The sequence below is a fragment of the Polyodon spathula genome, chromosome 1 (assembly GCF_017654505.1).
Source record: "Polyodon spathula isolate WHYD16114869_AA chromosome 1, ASM1765450v1, whole genome shotgun sequence".
Classification (NCBI taxonomy): domain Eukaryota; kingdom Metazoa; phylum Chordata; class Actinopteri; order Acipenseriformes; family Polyodontidae; genus Polyodon; species Polyodon spathula.
This window is the reverse complement of record NC_054534.1, coordinates 73,967,450-73,984,234: the sequence shown is the minus strand read 5'-3', so window position 1 is coordinate 73,984,234 and position 16,785 is coordinate 73,967,450. Positions and strand designations below refer to the sequence as shown.

Sequence of the window (16,785 nt, the reverse complement as noted above, 5' to 3'; positions counted from 1 at the left end):
TTGAGATATTATAGCAATAAAATAATGACTTGGATCTCATTATTGAGTTTGGTGATAAAACGAGTGATCAGGAGAGTATCTACATCTATAAAGAGGTATGTGAAAAATGCAGCGAACAAGGGGTGTGGCTTGGCTGGAGATGCAGGACTGTCCTTTTGTGATTCAATACCTTTTAAACCTGCTTTACTCTGGGGAAAAAAAAATATTTAAAACGGCGTGTGTGAAAATAAATTGTACCTGACGCGCTTGACAAGTGCTGAATAAATGGACCGCTAAGGGTGAATTTCTGCATCGTCCCAGCTGCTACCCCTTAAAACCGACATTGTTTTGATCTACTACGCTCGACCTAGTAGGGGAGTGGTTTGAGCTACGTCACCACACTGATGCGTTAAGGTCGGCCCAGGGCCTGCGTTGGGTTCACACATGCAGATAGGCCGGCCCTGAGGCAGCATTGGTACTTTAGGCCGCATCAAAAAGCTGGTCTAAATTTCACCCTGACCAGGGCCTCCTTTTCATTTTTCGAGCGTTCACTTATGAGATAAGGCAACCCTGGGCCAGCCTAAATTGCAAATGTGAACGGGGTGCTAGTCATCTCAAGTCGAGAGAGACAAGAGAAAAAGGGCTTAGGCATTGTTGCTGTGACTGTAAAACCTATTGCACAAAATTGAGCGTGAAAAATGTATTCCAAGATTGAAGCTGACAAGTTATCATAAAATGCATTCAGCAATAATTTGGGGACATGATATAGGTCTGGGTGATGCAGAAATTGACCTTCCAGTTTCAAAACCAGTCCCGTTTTAGTCACATGTAGCACCTTGTGTAAATTCACTGCTTATTTGGTAATAGAGAAAATGCATCTGGTTTTATGCCGTTTTCCCCCATTTTTTTCTTCAATGGTAGAAAGGAAGCTATTATAACACAGGTGGCCGTGCATAGCTCTCTAGGATAAAAATTGAGCCTGACAAGACTGATGTCTTTTGGTCTTTGCTATTATTTAAAGTAGCAGCATTAAGGGGGAGCAGAGACAGGGAAATGTGTGCCTCAGTGGAATTTAACTAGCTAGTCAGGCTCCTCATTCCTGTATTTATTCTTTTTTAATTCCCCCTGGTACAATATGGGTGTGATGCTGCCAATTTGCAAAGGCCCCTCCAGTGAAATGAGAATGCTGTCTCCATTTTAAGGATCAGGGCTACATGCAGCTACCAGCGCTGCGTTCTAATCTCAATACTTTTTCTTCCTGGCCATTACTTCACACTTGTATTTTATCATTTAAGGCCAAAAGGCATCTCTTCAGCATGTCTTTTGAAACACTGAAATGTACTAAAGTTAAAGTATAAACACAACTAAGAATAAAAATGTAGATTACGCCAGAATAAATGGTATAGATTTGAAGATATGGATATACTAATAGTTGCTGGAGTTCATTAAACAGCCTGTAGTAGTACCGTATCTTCCCAGTAACCTCAGTCTCACACACTGTAGACCAAATAAGCTTTCCTTTGATTTAGTTATTGGTCATGAACTGAATTATTTCTCAGGTGAATGTTGTATTACTTTATGCTATTGGATATTTCCTGGAAAATCTGGACATTTGAGGCCCTTGGTGGTCAAGTCCTTGTTTGGCAATTGCTGCATGACCGAGAGGGATAAACTTACACTATTTTCACACAGAAATGCATCTGCTGTGCCATCTCTGAAGTGTTTTAACGAGTATGTAAAATACCCTTTCACACAGCATGAAATTGCACAATCTATGTCGGTGTAATACCATCATAACCCTTTTACACAGCAAAGAGATTGCATGAGTACAACTTTCAAACCTGTCAATCAACAGATTGTTCTTGTGGCAACAACAGACTGTTCTCGTGCAATCTGAAACACTGACAGTGCTTAATTTGTAAAGAAAGAGGTGCCGGGGCACAAGCAATGACAATAATACCGACCCGAAGCGCATATTCTAAATCATAATAACATGTTTTTTTTTTTAAAGAGTATTGTAGATATGTGTTAGATGTTTACAATCACATATTCTACATCATATACAAAGTAGTAGTGCGTGCAGAGAAATTAATTGAATGTAACCGCAGGACAAATAATTAAAATAAAAAAGCCTGTACACATGTTTTGTTATGGTTTTGCATTTAAATGGTTTAAAAACAAATTAAAAGGCATTCAGCGGCACTCCAGAAGGACGACATTGATAATAAAAACGCACCCTAACGCAAACATTTGTTTAACCCACGGTTTGCAGCATTATCAGCGATGTGTATGCAACAGAAGCTGCTGGTAGATTACAAAAACGATTAATTAAACTTAGGCATTGAAAAAGGCAAGAGAACCAGATTGTTATTATTTTTATTGTTTTAGTTTAATATAATATAACAGGCTAATGTTCCTATTGAAATAGGCTACAGTATATTTTTTTCCTTAAAAAAGTTGCCGTTCTTTGTTGAAATTAATCTTCAGCTTTCATATTTTGTTTTGTACTACTCATTTAATCAAACCAAGTAGTGTAAGAAGTTGCTTTTATCGTTCATGACGTTTTTCAAATCAAGTAAGCTTATTTGTGTATAAAAATCGAGTTGCAGCCAGTGCCATCTTACTTAAAGGCACTCAAGCTGAAATTGTAAAGCAATTTAAAGTAGGCTACAAACGTGGCAGCGAACTCTCTGTCTTTAGCGCACACAAGAACTTACAGACTTAATACAACTGAGTTGAGATTTTAAAAAGAAAGCATTTTATGAGATTTTTAATTAGAGTTACCGGCGCTATGACTCTGCATGCCCTTTACCTAACTACATTATAGTGCCATGCTTGTTGTCTTTGAAACCACACCCATACAGTGCTTCAGTGACGGTATATTATGATGGTTCAGTGCTGCCTCTGAATCACCTTGCGACCACCATGACTATTAGTAGTAGTCGTAATAGTCATAGTCGTGGAAGTGATAATAATAATATGGAAAATGCTTTGCTTTATTAGTTGCACTATTGTATTTGTGTACTTTGTTTTTCTTTTTTTACCAATTACACTGGGACTATTATAAATATGTCTCAAGGAGGATGACTGGCAGTTCCCTGAAGCTGCCCTGGTAGTCCTGGCCTAGTTTCACCCTGTTCATGTTAATCAACTTTACAAATCCATTACATTTTGAATTAGTTGGCACTGAGGGGTTGAAAGGACAGAGGGCAGGGAAATTAAGAACCAGAGGCTGATGCAACAGATGGTGCTGAGATTGGAGGCTGATGTGAATCAGTGGTCAGTGATAATATAGCTAGGTATTTTCCTTGGATTAAACCTGACATATCCTGACCGTTTTTTCATTATTGTCAGCCTGGATTATAAGCACTAAGCATTCTAGTAGATGGTTTTATTTATTTATTTTTTTTAAACATTTAAAATAGTTGATTTGCTCTTTAAAAATTAAAACACGATTATTAAACAAAGATTCTGAAATTTCTAAATAGTAGACTTATTCACTATTCACTTTTTTCAAAGTTTTATTTAGATTTTTAAAATAGTCTAGACTGTTGATAGCTTCTAAAGAACATTCTAGAACAGCTTAATGCCAGGATGGCCAAACTTCCTGACCCAACGAGCTGCATACCAAAATTTTCATATGGCCGACAGCCGCAAGACACATTCTATAAAACATTAAATTATCTCCAACATTGTAACGGAATCTTGCACTTACTCTCTCCAGTACAGTCGTTGTTATCTCTTGATGGCAGCAAAATTCACAAGAACAAGGGAAAACATTGCAGAGTTTGGTGCAGTTGCTGTGTGATTTGCATTGTACTGTAGATGTACAGTGTATTAAACTTTAAATGTAGCACTGGTGTTTTTCCATTATTTCTGTTTTATACATTATGCATTATGTACTTTAGATAAAATATTCAGTTATTATGAAGCAAAATACAATAACTGCCCTGATTTCATCAAAAACGCCACACAAAAAAACACATTTTTGTAAGGATTCTTTCCGACATGCTCTTCCCTTGAAGATCTGAATGCTCAGTTTAAAAAAAAAAAAAAAAAAAAAAATTGGTTTGTATAACTGCTGTGCGTATTAAATACTTTTGAGAACTCTGTGGATGACAAATGCTCTGTATTTATTTTGAAAGGGATTACAGTACCTTCTCATGAAAAGACTTAAGATATATAAATATAATATTAATTTTAGACCTGCAATATAACATTTAAACATGCATTTTCTGGACTAGCACCAATACTCCAATTTTATAAAATTAATTTATCTGAATAATGACGTTTGGCATTAGCAATATTCCATTCCAGGCCATACAGAACTCTCTTGAGTCATTACATCTGCTGACTGCTGAGGCCTGATTTAAAGGCTAGCTTATTCTCCTGAAGTCTGATCTAGGAGGATATTCTGATGTAAATTTGTTGTGATTTTTTTTCATAATGATGTTTGAGGTTGCTTGTCTTTTACAGACTACAGTCTGTAAACTATTTGTTGCAGATGAGACGCAGGTTTACCACTGTTTTTTCAGTGAAAGCAAACTTTTTCCCATTCTGGTTTAAACTCATACTTTTGTTTATTACTCATGGATGGTTTGATTAATACCATTGTCTCCACAAAACGAACGAGCACTTCATTCAAAATTATTAAATTTTCAAATCCACATCCGGCGTTCAGTCGAAATATGCATGCATCAGCGTACGGTGTCGGTCATCAAGTGACAAAATGTCCTTTCAGTGAACTTGCAGGCTCTAAGAAACCGAAGAGAAAGAAGGGGAGAGAAGAAAGAATAATAAACACGAATGAACAAAGAACAAAAATAATAAACTTGTTCATTTTTACTTTTTCTGTTTTCTTTTCGCTTTTGGTTTTATTCTTTCGTCAGTTCATTCGAGCCGCAGAGTGTGCATCACCCAGCATTTCACCAGGAGCCGCACTTGAACTACCGGGAGCCACATGCCGCTTGCGAGCCGCTGTTTGGCCACCTCTGGTTTAATGCATATTAAACTTTATTGTATTCAGATTTATAGAAACAAATTTGAATACAAAAGAATACATATTCCTAAGTAGTGCGCAGCATATTACAGTGGTCCAAATATGTTTAGGAAATCTAAAACTTTGTAGGAAACTCAATTTAATGTTTTTTGTTTTTTTTTCCCCAGATATAAAATTATACATTGTTCAAACCTCACTCACCAAAAGATGACATGCAGTCACTGTGTTTCATAATCGATTAATAGATTTTTGTTAAGATCAACATGTCTGTTTGTTTTTTCTAGGCTGTGAAACACACTGCATCTGAGAACTCAGACCAGACTCACTGTGGCCTATGAGCCAGTGAGAACAAGGCTTCAAAAGGATGCTGGTGCCAAGCTGTCGGATGATGCACATAGCCAGGCCACTGGTGGTACTCCTGTGCTTTCTTCTCTTAGCAAATGGTGAAAGTAGGTCTTTCTTCTTATTGTTTATAACACTCCCTCTCCTGAGGTCTTGGCCATAATGAACTTCATTTAACAGAAAAAAATAAGCCTTCTTTTCAGTTAACCATTGTTGGCCCACAATAATATGTGAAGAATGGTTCTGTGACAGATTACACTATGTAACACAATTTTTGTTCCTGGGTAGTAAGTGTTATTTCCTAATTGCTTATGCCTCAAAAGTATAGAAAATGGCTATTATTCCCCACAAACTTTGCTTTTGTGACCAGGACAGTGATATTTCAAAATATCACTATTTCCAATGGGAAAACGGGCAAATGTGTGTCTTTTCGTTCACATAAAGTCAGAAAAAAACGACATATGAATCCAAATTAACATGTATTTATACTAAAGTAATACAAAGGTGACTACAAAAGATTTAGAAGTGAGTAGTTTTTCGAGATTTACAATTATACTGTAAGTACAGTCACCTTTGTATTGCTTTAGTATAAATACATGTTAATTTGGATTCATATGTTGTTTTTTTCTGACTTTATGTGAACGAAAAGACACACATCTGCCCGTTTTCCCATTGGAAATAGTGATATTTTGAAATATCACTGTCCTGGTCACAAAAGCAAAGTTTGTGGGGAATAATAGCCATTTTCTATACTTTTGAGGCATAAGCAATTAGGAAATAACACTTACTACCCAGGAACAATTTTTTTTTTTTTTTTTTTTTGTTACACAGTGTTATTGGAAATGGAGGCATTTCTGCAAGGTCCAACATTACATTAATAATGCTAGAAACCATTTGGATTTTTTACTGATGCTTTGATATTTTAGTGTACCTATAAAACACTATTGGCCATTGAGGTAAGAAACACACGGTCCTACAAGGGAGGTATTTATATGAAGATAAATATAATTATTGTGCACAGTACAATTCTAGCTGGGTAATGCAGTGATGTTTTGTGAATGCTGATTTCTGTCTGTTCAGGCTAATAATATCCTGTAGAGGAAAAATGAAGATACCTCACTAACTGGCATGCTTCAGTGCATAAAAATATTACAACAGTATTAAACCTACAGGTTGAGAAGGATCTAAAGCTTTGTGTTCTCTGCGTCATTGGGTTGTATTTAGAAATATCTTCCCTACAATGGTTACATTAAAAGAGGAAATTTGGGAAAATAGTATGCAAGATAATACGATATCCTTCATTGATGTCAACGATAATATTAATCAGTTTAATAAATCAACAATCTTTGGAAAACTGTTTGGAAAATGAGTGACAATATACAGTACCTGTGGCAGGGCAAAAGCTCTGCATGTGTAAATAAACTAATGTGTATATGGATAATTAAAAAAAAAATTGAATAGAAGTGTGCAGTAGATATGGTAGGTCTTTGCAGTTGTACATTCAGTTGGAAAGTTCTGAATTTAACTTTGGCAGGGATGGGGTTAAATCCAACTCTGTCAAATCCATGTGCGGAATGTGGCTGGGGCTTAATTGACTAATTGATGATCAATTCAACCCAGCCACATGGTATAAAAAAAGGAGCTAGAAAGCCAGTTCTTTTGTTCTAGTTTCAGCAAGCATGCAGCCTCACTACTGTGTGGTGAGCCAGGGTGAGTGAGTTGTGAAGGGATTCATTTAGGGGATTTTGAACCCCCAGCTGTTTATTTTTGTGTGTCACAGAGTGGGTCCGGAGCAGGACCTCTCTTTTTGTTTTGGAGTTATTATTTTGATTACACTTTGTCTGTGTATGTCCTCCTGCACTAGGGCTATCATTGCTGGTACCCTAGTGGCAGCCACCTGTCACTACAACTTTGTTTTTTTGAAATAAAACCTGGAAGCCTGAGTGGCTTTGTCAACTGCATCCCTCTTTCTCACTTTCGTCATTCAGTGGATACCCACAACAGAAGTAGCAGGTAGTAAGACCCCCTGTTAGTCCTGCTGAGGCAAAGCAACACCACCCACTAGAGAGAGACATGGACATCTCCTTGGCCTGGATTCTGGACCCCTCTGGACAGAGGGGAGGAAATACCTGGGGGCCACGTGGAGATGCTGGTGGATTTTGTCCACCTGACCTCAGAAGCCCAGCTCAAGGGGATCCGTGGGTACTATTCGGGACTAAAAGAGGTTTTGGAAGGGCAGGGTGGTCGACCGGGTTCATAGAGAGCGGTGGGAGGAGGATCAGTCCCAGTTAGCCTGGGCTGGTGCACCCATGTGCTCTGTTTGCATGGAGTATGGGCATGTGGAGGCCAACTGACCAGGAAGAGGATGCAGACACGGACCTAGAGTGGGAGGAGCTTGAGGTCCAGAGCAAGGCAGAAGAGCTGCTGTTCCAGGAGGAAGAGCCACGGCCATGCCCAGAACTGTTGCCATGACAATTTACAATGGGAGGCAATCCCCTGATGGAGGAGGCCTCACCCTCCCGAAATTGTTTGGGAGGGGGGACAAGGGCGAGTAGTGGATGACCCTCAGCATCCACCGGAAGTGCTGATGAGAGAAGGGGAGGGGCTACTGCTGTCTTTGCAGCCAGAAGGGGAGGGGCTACTGCTGTCTTTGCAGCCAGAAGGGGAGGAGCTACTGCTGCCTTTGCACTCAGAAGGGGAGGAGCTACTGCTGCCTTTACAGACAGAAGGGGAGGAGCTACTGCTGCCTTTGCAACCAGAAGGGGAGGGGCTACTGCTGTCTTTGCAGCCAGAAGGGGAGGAGCTACTGCTGCCTTTGCAGCCAGAAGGGGAGGAGCTACTGCTGCCTTTGCAGCCAGAAGGGGAGGAGCTACTGCTGCCTTTACAGCCAGAAGGGGAGGAGCTACTGCTGCCTTTGCAGCCAGAAGGAGAGGAGCTACTGCCGCCTTTGCAGCCAGAAGGGGTGGAGACACTGCAGCCTTTGCAGCTAGAAGAGGAGGTGACACTGCTCCCTTTGTCGCCTTCTTGATCCGGGGGCTCCCCTCCTTGCATCGTCACCTGAGGGATTCACTGCTGCCATCGCCTTGAGGCGACGTGCTCGCCTTTGTCTGTGGTCACCTGCTCTTCAATGCCAGAGGGTCCTGCGTTGCAGCCAGCGGGGACCCACAAATGGACAGATGGGACATTGGGGTTAAGGGGTAGGCCAGGGGTTAAACGGGCACCCCTTTATCGAAGCAGTGAATTGCAGGGAGCTAATGTTGGGGCTAGCCAGCATCAGATGGCAGGGTGTGCAAATTGTTGAAAGCAACCCTAGCCATCTGGCTGAGCCCCAATGTTCCCTCCCACCCACCCATGTGTTTATTGCGTGGAGCGGGTTAGTTGTCGAATGGACCCTAGGGGTTCCATTCCTAGTGGGAGGGTATGTGGCAGGGCAAAAGCTCTGCATGTGTAAATAATCTGTTGTGTATATGTATAGTTTAAAAAAAAAATATTCAAGTGTGCACTAGATATGGTATGTTTTTGCAGTTGTACATAAAGTTGGAAAGTTTTGAATTTAAGTTTGGCAGGATTAAGTCCAACTCTGCCAAATCCATGTGCGGAATGTGGCTGGGGATTAATTCACGAATTGATGATCAACTAAGCCCAGCCACATGGTATAAAAAAGGATCTGGAAAGCCAGTTGTTTTGTTCTAGTTTCAGCAAGCGTGCAGCCTCACTACTGTGTGGAGAGCCAGGGTGAGTGAATTATGTGGGGTTAATTTAGGGGATTTTGATCCCACAACAGTTTATTTTAGTGTGTCACTGTCACAAAGATGGCTGTAGTGTGTGACGTCAGACCAGAAACAGGGACCAACATAGAACAGACACAGAGACATGGTGTTTTGGTGAAGCTGAGTGCTTGCTTGCAATCAGCATTTAATAAATGAACAAACAGAAAATAAAAGGTTTAAAGACAAACAAAACACAGGACACGGTACTGGTAGCCAAAACAAAGAAACAAACAAAACGGACTATACAGACAAACATGGTGAGCTGTTATTATGATTTACTATTACCTCTGTCTCCAATCCTGTTCTCCACTCACCGAACACACAACCCCGAGTGAGTGACAACATGCTGCTTTTATGCAGTAGTACCGAGACTCGATTGCTAATCAGTAATTCAGTTGGAGTCTCGGTACAACTGCACGCAAATGTATTTAGTGCAATTCCCCGTGCTCACATGCAAACATACATTTTAAACACCCGTGCTCGTAACCCATATTATTTCCTGTGTGCCAACTACAATACACAAACATTAACACCATACATACAACATATAACACAAAAATATGCAGAGGGGCGAGGCACACTGTCACAGTCACAGAGTAGGTTCTGGAGCATGACCTCCCTTTTAGTTGGAGCAGCGCTATGCCAGTGTTTGGCAAACTTTTTGTTTTTAGCTGCCCAAAAAGTTCTTCTAGGCGCCAGCTAGGTTTTATTGAAAACAGCTGTAATAAAAATAAACAAGTGCTTTTGGGCCCATTTAAATTCGGTAACCTGTCGTAACAGCTGCTCTGCTATAGTATTTTTGACAGCTGTGCTGGTTTATAGTATCAAAGCCAAAGAAAATTGGCCATGAGTCAGGGGACTTCAGAAACTGTCAAACAATGACCAAGGGACAGCAAATTGGTGCCCTCTGTCTAACTATTGAAATAAAATTACTATCGTTACGCTGCCATTTGCTGTGGAAATACACTTTAAAACCCAGCAACAATGCTTTATACCTACTAAGATTGCATAGTATACCATTACACTGCTGCAGTGTGAAGGCTCTGAATTGTATGTCAATGTGAAACAACCTTTTTTGTGCTATTGATGGTAAAAGATACACATGTCACTGCCATGTTTACAGCTGCCTGACCTCCATTCTTAGGGTTATCTGAGTCTTCAGATCAGGAAGAGCTGGACCAGTAGGACAGTAAAGCCACTTCGTTACTTTCTTACGCTATAATTTATGTTGCCTTTCAGAATTTCCGAAGGAGAACTTGTAGAAAAAGTGCTTTGCTTAGCTTAGAGAACTTTGTAAATGCTTTTGTGTCCTAAAGCTTAATTAACATCAGGCACTGGAGGATTCTGTTGGGCTAAATTGTCTCATAACAGAAAAAAACGCCAAATAAACTGAAAAGTTCAGTCTTTGGACATCTGGAATCAATAAATAAGGCTGATTTTATTTTAAGATGGCGCTGTTGAACCGATACCTCACTTTGGTAGATGTGCTGTTTAGTGTAAATTACACTATATAGTTCCTGCAGTAATGCGCTTAAGCCTTGTCCTAGAACCACTAAGTCCTATTATATTCTGTGGAGCCTTACAGTGTTAGATAATGTGTACTGTAAAAAGGTCCTGAGAAAGCAAGAAGCTAGGATTAATTCACTCCTGAACTATAAGGACGGGAAGGAGATCAAGTGGCAATCTGTTGTAATGGTCACAGTGCTTCACAGCCAACACACTGCTGCAGCCCAGATATCTTGAATGTGAATGTACTTACATCCAAGTGACTGTAATGAGACTGCACCCTAATACCTAGTGTATCAGAAGACCGACTCAGGAATGTCTTAAGAATTGAATTCTCTATTCCTGATTCACAAGCATGATGACGCTCTGTTCTGGATGGACTGTGCCTCTTTTTCTTCATCTTATTTTATTATCGGTTAAGACACCATGTTTATATAATCTGGGGCCACATTTGGCTCCTTCATACTGTAGATTAGTATCTCATAAGGAATCAGCAAGGGCTTCAAATGGTATGGTGCTATAATCCTTGAGTACAGCTCCTCTTCTTGGTGTTTATTGTGTGTGTGTGTGTGTGCGAGAGAGAGAGAGAGAAAGAGAGAGTTTGTTTGTGAGAAATGGTTAATGCTGTACATGCTGAGAGGTACAGTATTAGTATAAACACCTAATCCCAAAATTGTATTTTTCTATTATTATACTTAATTCCCTTTCTTGTAAAGATTTGCCATTATAACACACACACATAAATATAAATCCAGTGTTAAATTCAATACATTTTTATCAGTCGGATAAATGTTAACGATATCTTTTTACTTTCATTCATTGTAATAAAAAGTAACTGCTTGTCATTTTGATGCAAGATGTTTAATTATAGATGATCTTTAGCTAACTGCTTTGACAAACCTTGTACAGTCTTATAATGCCTAACGTCTATTTAAGCAATTTAGACAGACAACTTACACTGATCCTTGTACTTCAGTTCCCTTCACACCTGTCTAAGACACCACCATGTGGCACCATCTGTGGCCAGGCTAGACACCACAACCTAGATTAACCGTTTAATATTTTATAAAAAAACAAACAGTTGTTATGTTTCTTACTTGTATATCTTTCAATTTATAACTTAGTTTCACACTACTTTGTATCTAAAGTGTATAATGCTTTGTTTACGCTTTGTGTACTCATTTCATAATACCATTTTTGTTCATATGTCATTTGTGCACATCTTATGATGTTATTCACAGGCACTTTCTTGCGTGCAGTTATTAGTCAATAGTAAAGCCTGTTTTAAAAAAAAAATTATTTTTCTAAGGATAGTTGGTCATGCTTTAAAAGCTGTTAAGTAATGCTCACTTAGTACAGTAAGCAGTGTAATTTGTGGGAAGTTCATGATTATACCAGAAATTAATGTGAATTTGTGGTGAAGAATAAACATACATATTGAACATGTGTAGACTAGCTTAATATGATTTCAGTGCTAACCCACCCTTTGTTGGTATAGTCTCAATTATAGGAAAGACCAATGAACCAGCACCTGATTAGTTATCAGTTTTTGAATAAGTCTTCTTTGCTTTTACCAGCACATCAACCTGCTTGCATTCTATTACTTCTGCCCAGCCCTTATATGAAAACCTTCCTTTTCTCCCACAGGAACCTTATAATACATTAAGCGCAACATTAGGGAAATAAAAGCTAATGATGGTGTATTCCCAAAGGAAATAGTGCTGTAAATTTTGGTAAACTTGTGTTTTATGTTCATCCTAATATGGATTATTGTAATATATAGCAAACCTTTGAGGCTCTTCACAAATTAGCATTTTATAAGAGTTCAAATTAAATCCCAGTGCTTAATTTTCCTGCACAGTAATTTTATTTAAATCAGGTCCAATTTCTTTTTTCTTCCTTTTAATTGCATATATCTTAAAAGCTGCAGCTAGTGGAGCAATTTCAAAGGGGGTGAAGAGTTGGGAAGACTGGGATCCAAGCTTGCAATGTGACCTATTAATAGGTAGTCTTGTATTCAGATCGTCAGAGTGAGTTCTGTTTGGCCAAACTGTGTATGTGTTTACTACACCTTATTTACCTACAAAGAAATGGAACAGAGTGTTCTCTTAAATGCAGAAACCTGTTTAAAATACACCTGAAGTTACTGTTTTGCAGATCACCTGGTTTCAGGCCAAAGCTTATATAATGAACAAATTACATTGTTATGTTGTTGTTGTTATTACATTTTTAGGCTGCATTCACACTGGGTTGTTTTCAAACGGACATGGTCTGATTTGTTTCTTTTGAAACATGGCATCAATGTGCTTGCTGTTCACGCTTGTCTGTGATCAAAGGGACCAAGTTTGCTTGGATGACAGCTAAAGTTATTTTTTTTCGGGGGGGGGGGGGAGTCCTTTTCCATTTTTTTCAGGACTGAGTTAGTTTGTGTCACAATGCAGTACCTCGGTTTGTTTATATGGTGTGTGAACAGGACGTTTACAATATCCTGCAAGGTATATGGAAATACAGCAGCTATTGATGGAGTGCTTCGGTTTTTAATATCTGCAAAAAAACACTCAGGAGATTCTGTAGCCATGTGGCAAAAAGTTTTGTGGTCTGAGAAAACTAAAATGGAACCTTTTGGCCTAAATGCAAAGCGTTATGTTTGGCACAAAATCACCACAGCGCATCACCCAAAGAACACCACCCCTACTGTGAAGCACCATCCCTACTGTGATGCATCATGTTATGGGGATGTTTCTCAACAGCAGGGACTGAGGCACTTATCAGGATACAAGGGAAAATGAATGGAGCAAAGTACAGAGAAGTCCTTGAGGAAAACCTGCTGCCCTCTGCAAGAAAGCTGAAACTGGGAAGGAAGTTCACCTTTCAGCATGGCAACGACCCAAAGCACACAGCCAAAGCTACACTGGAGTGGCAAGGAACAAAAAGGTAAATGTCCTTGAGTGGCCAAGTCAGAGCCCCGACCAATCGAGCATTTGTGGCATAACTTGAAGATTGCTGTCCATCAAAACTCCCCAAAGAAATTGACAGAGTTTGAAAAGTTTTGTAAAGAAGAATGGTCAAATATTGCCAAATCTAGGTGTGCAAAGTTGGTAGAGACCTATCCCAACAGACTCACAGCTGTAATTGCTGCCAAAGGTGCTTCCACCAAGTATTAACTCAGGGGGGTGGAGACTTATCCAATCATGATCTTTCAGTTTTTTATTTAATATATAATTTTTTACTCAATAAAAAACTTTTTTTCCCTTAACAGTGTGGAGGATGGTGTGTAGATAAGTGGAAAAAAAAATCCTCATTTAAATGCATGAAACTCTGAGGCACTGACACAACAAAATGTGATAAAAGTTCAAGGGAATGTAGACTTTCTATAGGCACTGTATTTAAAACAGTTTAAAAATTAAACATCGGGTGAATGTCCTGCAGATCATAACTCATTATTTCCTTCATATTGTCATCTAATCAAAACATGGTAAATGTACAAAAATAGCCCAATTAAAAAAAAAAAAAAAAAATAGAACAGCTGTTACCGTTTAAACATATGGTATACACATAATCAGAATGATTAAACAAATAATTAAGCTTGCTACTGTTCAATTATTTTTTTTTTGCCAAATCAACCGTTAATATCGACATTTATTTTTTAAAGAATTTACCATGATTTTTTCAATCTTTATTTTTTTAATTCAAGCAGAGAATTTATATATATAGATATATTTTAGAATATATAATATATATATATATTCTATATATATTCATATATATATATATATATATGTGTATATATTATATATATATAACAGTATATATATATATATATATATATATATATATCATATTCAACATGCAACAAAACCATAGTTACCAACAATCTAATTGAAATAACGTTTGGTGACATTGAAGCTATATACCTTTGTATAGGTAAAGATCCCACACAAGTTAAAAAATGGTCTCAAATTAACTGTAGAAAATATAGCATATAAAAGTGTATTACACAGACTTTTATAACATCAATTTACAAGTAAAAATAATATGCACAGAATAACACATCAGATAGTTGAACAGAACTAACTTGCACTATTCAGAGTCTGCGCTCCACCCCTCTCCTGCTTCAGCACACTGAAGGCAAGGCAGACAGGCCCGCTTCGTCCTGCTGCGGAGACTTCATCCATCGGTCAGGGTATTGTGCACAATACTCAAAGTGTTTTCCTCTTGCGTACCATTCTCCAATCAGACTAATAACTGTCACCATATACCTGTAGCAAAATCTTACCTACACCTTAACCTGATAATTTCTAAGTAGGTGCTTTGAATGACATACGCTGTAGTTGGCAAATGAAAGTGCACAGTCGGTGCAGGTCTTAATGACTGACGGTCATTTAAATGAATTAGCGCATTCTAGCGCTGCTGCAGTCAACGAGGTCTGTCAGAACAGGATGAAATGACTGACAGTGAAACTACAGTAGCCTGACTGACCGTGACCCCTAGACATTCAAAGCAGAACAGAGAGGTACAGACAGCAAGTATAAAAACTACACAAACTAGGGATGATTTCTAAATTATTTTGGGTAACAAAATAAAAAATATCTATTGGTTTTACCGACGTTTATCCTATGTAAATTTATTTCAGTCAAACTCATATTTTTGGGAATTCGATATTTAATGACCTTTACTGATATAAAATTGAAAAGTAGCAAGCCTACAAATATTCCATAAAATTTTATTTATTTATTTTTTGTTTATTATTTTTGAATGGCGCTAACACAAAACCTAATACATTACTCTGCTATTAATTTGCTGAGCACACTGATACAGTTTTGCACTTAAAAAAATTAATTAATTAAAAAAATATAATAGCTAAACCGGGACGGTTAACAATTTTACTGTTTCCGACTGGGACAAAAAACGAATCCTAAAGTGGTCCGTCCCCCGCGACAGTTTTTGTTTTTTGTTCTGCTTGTTTACTCAGACTAGAACTATACCGCGAAATCTTTACTTCCAAGTCAGGTTACCGTGTATAGCTTGTTTCCTGTGTTGAAAAGGACTGAGTACAACAGTTGTTCACATTGAATTTTAAAAAGCAAACCAGACTCGGTGCATTTGGCAAATGGACCGAGACCACCTCTTTAAGTGGACTCCTTATGGTTCATTTTCCAAGTGGACTTTGTTGTTTACACGTCACACTAAATGTACTGAACCATACAGAGTGTGGACCAAACCTTTTAAACGAACGGAGTGTGAACACAGCCTGAATATGAATTTAGTTAGATTACAAATGCTATAATAGTAAAAACTTAAAAATACCTAAGAAACAATACTTAGTTAAAGTTTTTGTGTGGTATGGTACTACTTGTATAAAATACTATTCACATGAATAATTTCAGGGAATATAAATGCTCACCTTGTCTCAGCTTTGCCAATTCTTATGCAGGTCCACAGCTTAATAGTTCTCTTAACGTCACCACTTTATCATATAACCATGTCCAAAATACCGGGGTGGTTTGGCAGTGTAGGGCAGTGACCCTTGCCCTTGGTTATGTACTGTAAAACGTTGCCTCTGTAAGCTCCCTCCACAAATGTGAAAAAAAAAGATAGATTTAAAAATTAAGAGGTTAGCTCTGGGCACTAATGTTTATCCTTTGTGTGCTTTCTTTATGAAGTGACTGTAACTTGGTTCCAGTTGATGCTACTAATGTAAAGTTGATATTTTCAGTTTGAAAGGGAACAGAAGCTGAACCATTCAGCATGTAGTACATGGTACTAGCAGCCTTGATATGTGTGTGTCCTGACACATTCTTTGGCATTAAAACCGATGATTCACAGCAGTGTATTTAGCTTTTTTATTTAGTAGATTATTGGCATATTATTCATTGTGGAGCACATTCATGACAGAGTATAAAACTTAATTACACACTTTTTTCTTTTTTTTTTTTTTTTTTTTTTTTTTTAATGAGCCAAGTGCTAATATTATATTTGGTTTGAGATCCAGAAAGAGACCTCTTGCAAACGCAGTAAGCTGATTTACTGAACCAAATATATTTAAACTATTTCATTAATATTGTGGAATAAAACACCTTTGTTTCTTTTTTTTGTTTTAAGTAAATACTTTTCATTGTTACTATTTTGGATGTGACTGTAGTTTTTATTCACCTCTGACATGGTGAATTGAGCTTATTAAAACTGACT

At 38.2% G+C, this 16,785-nt stretch overlaps 1 protein-coding gene across 17 annotated transcripts in view; it reads left to right on the top strand.

The window, feature by feature from the left end:
• LOC121322204 (receptor-type tyrosine-protein phosphatase delta-like) overlaps window positions 1–16,785 on the top strand; it is a 229,126-nt gene that overhangs the window by 50,998 nt on the left and 161,343 nt on the right. For all 17 annotated transcript variants that reach the window (XM_041261838.1, XM_041261829.1, XM_041261820.1 and 14 more), the window contains exon 2: window positions 5,263–5,427. In XM_041261838.1, the coding sequence (XP_041117772.1) occupies window positions 5,343–5,427 (85 nt within the window). In that variant the 5' untranslated portion in view covers window positions 5,263–5,342. The remainder of the gene's footprint in view (window positions 1–5,262; window positions 5,428–16,785) is intronic.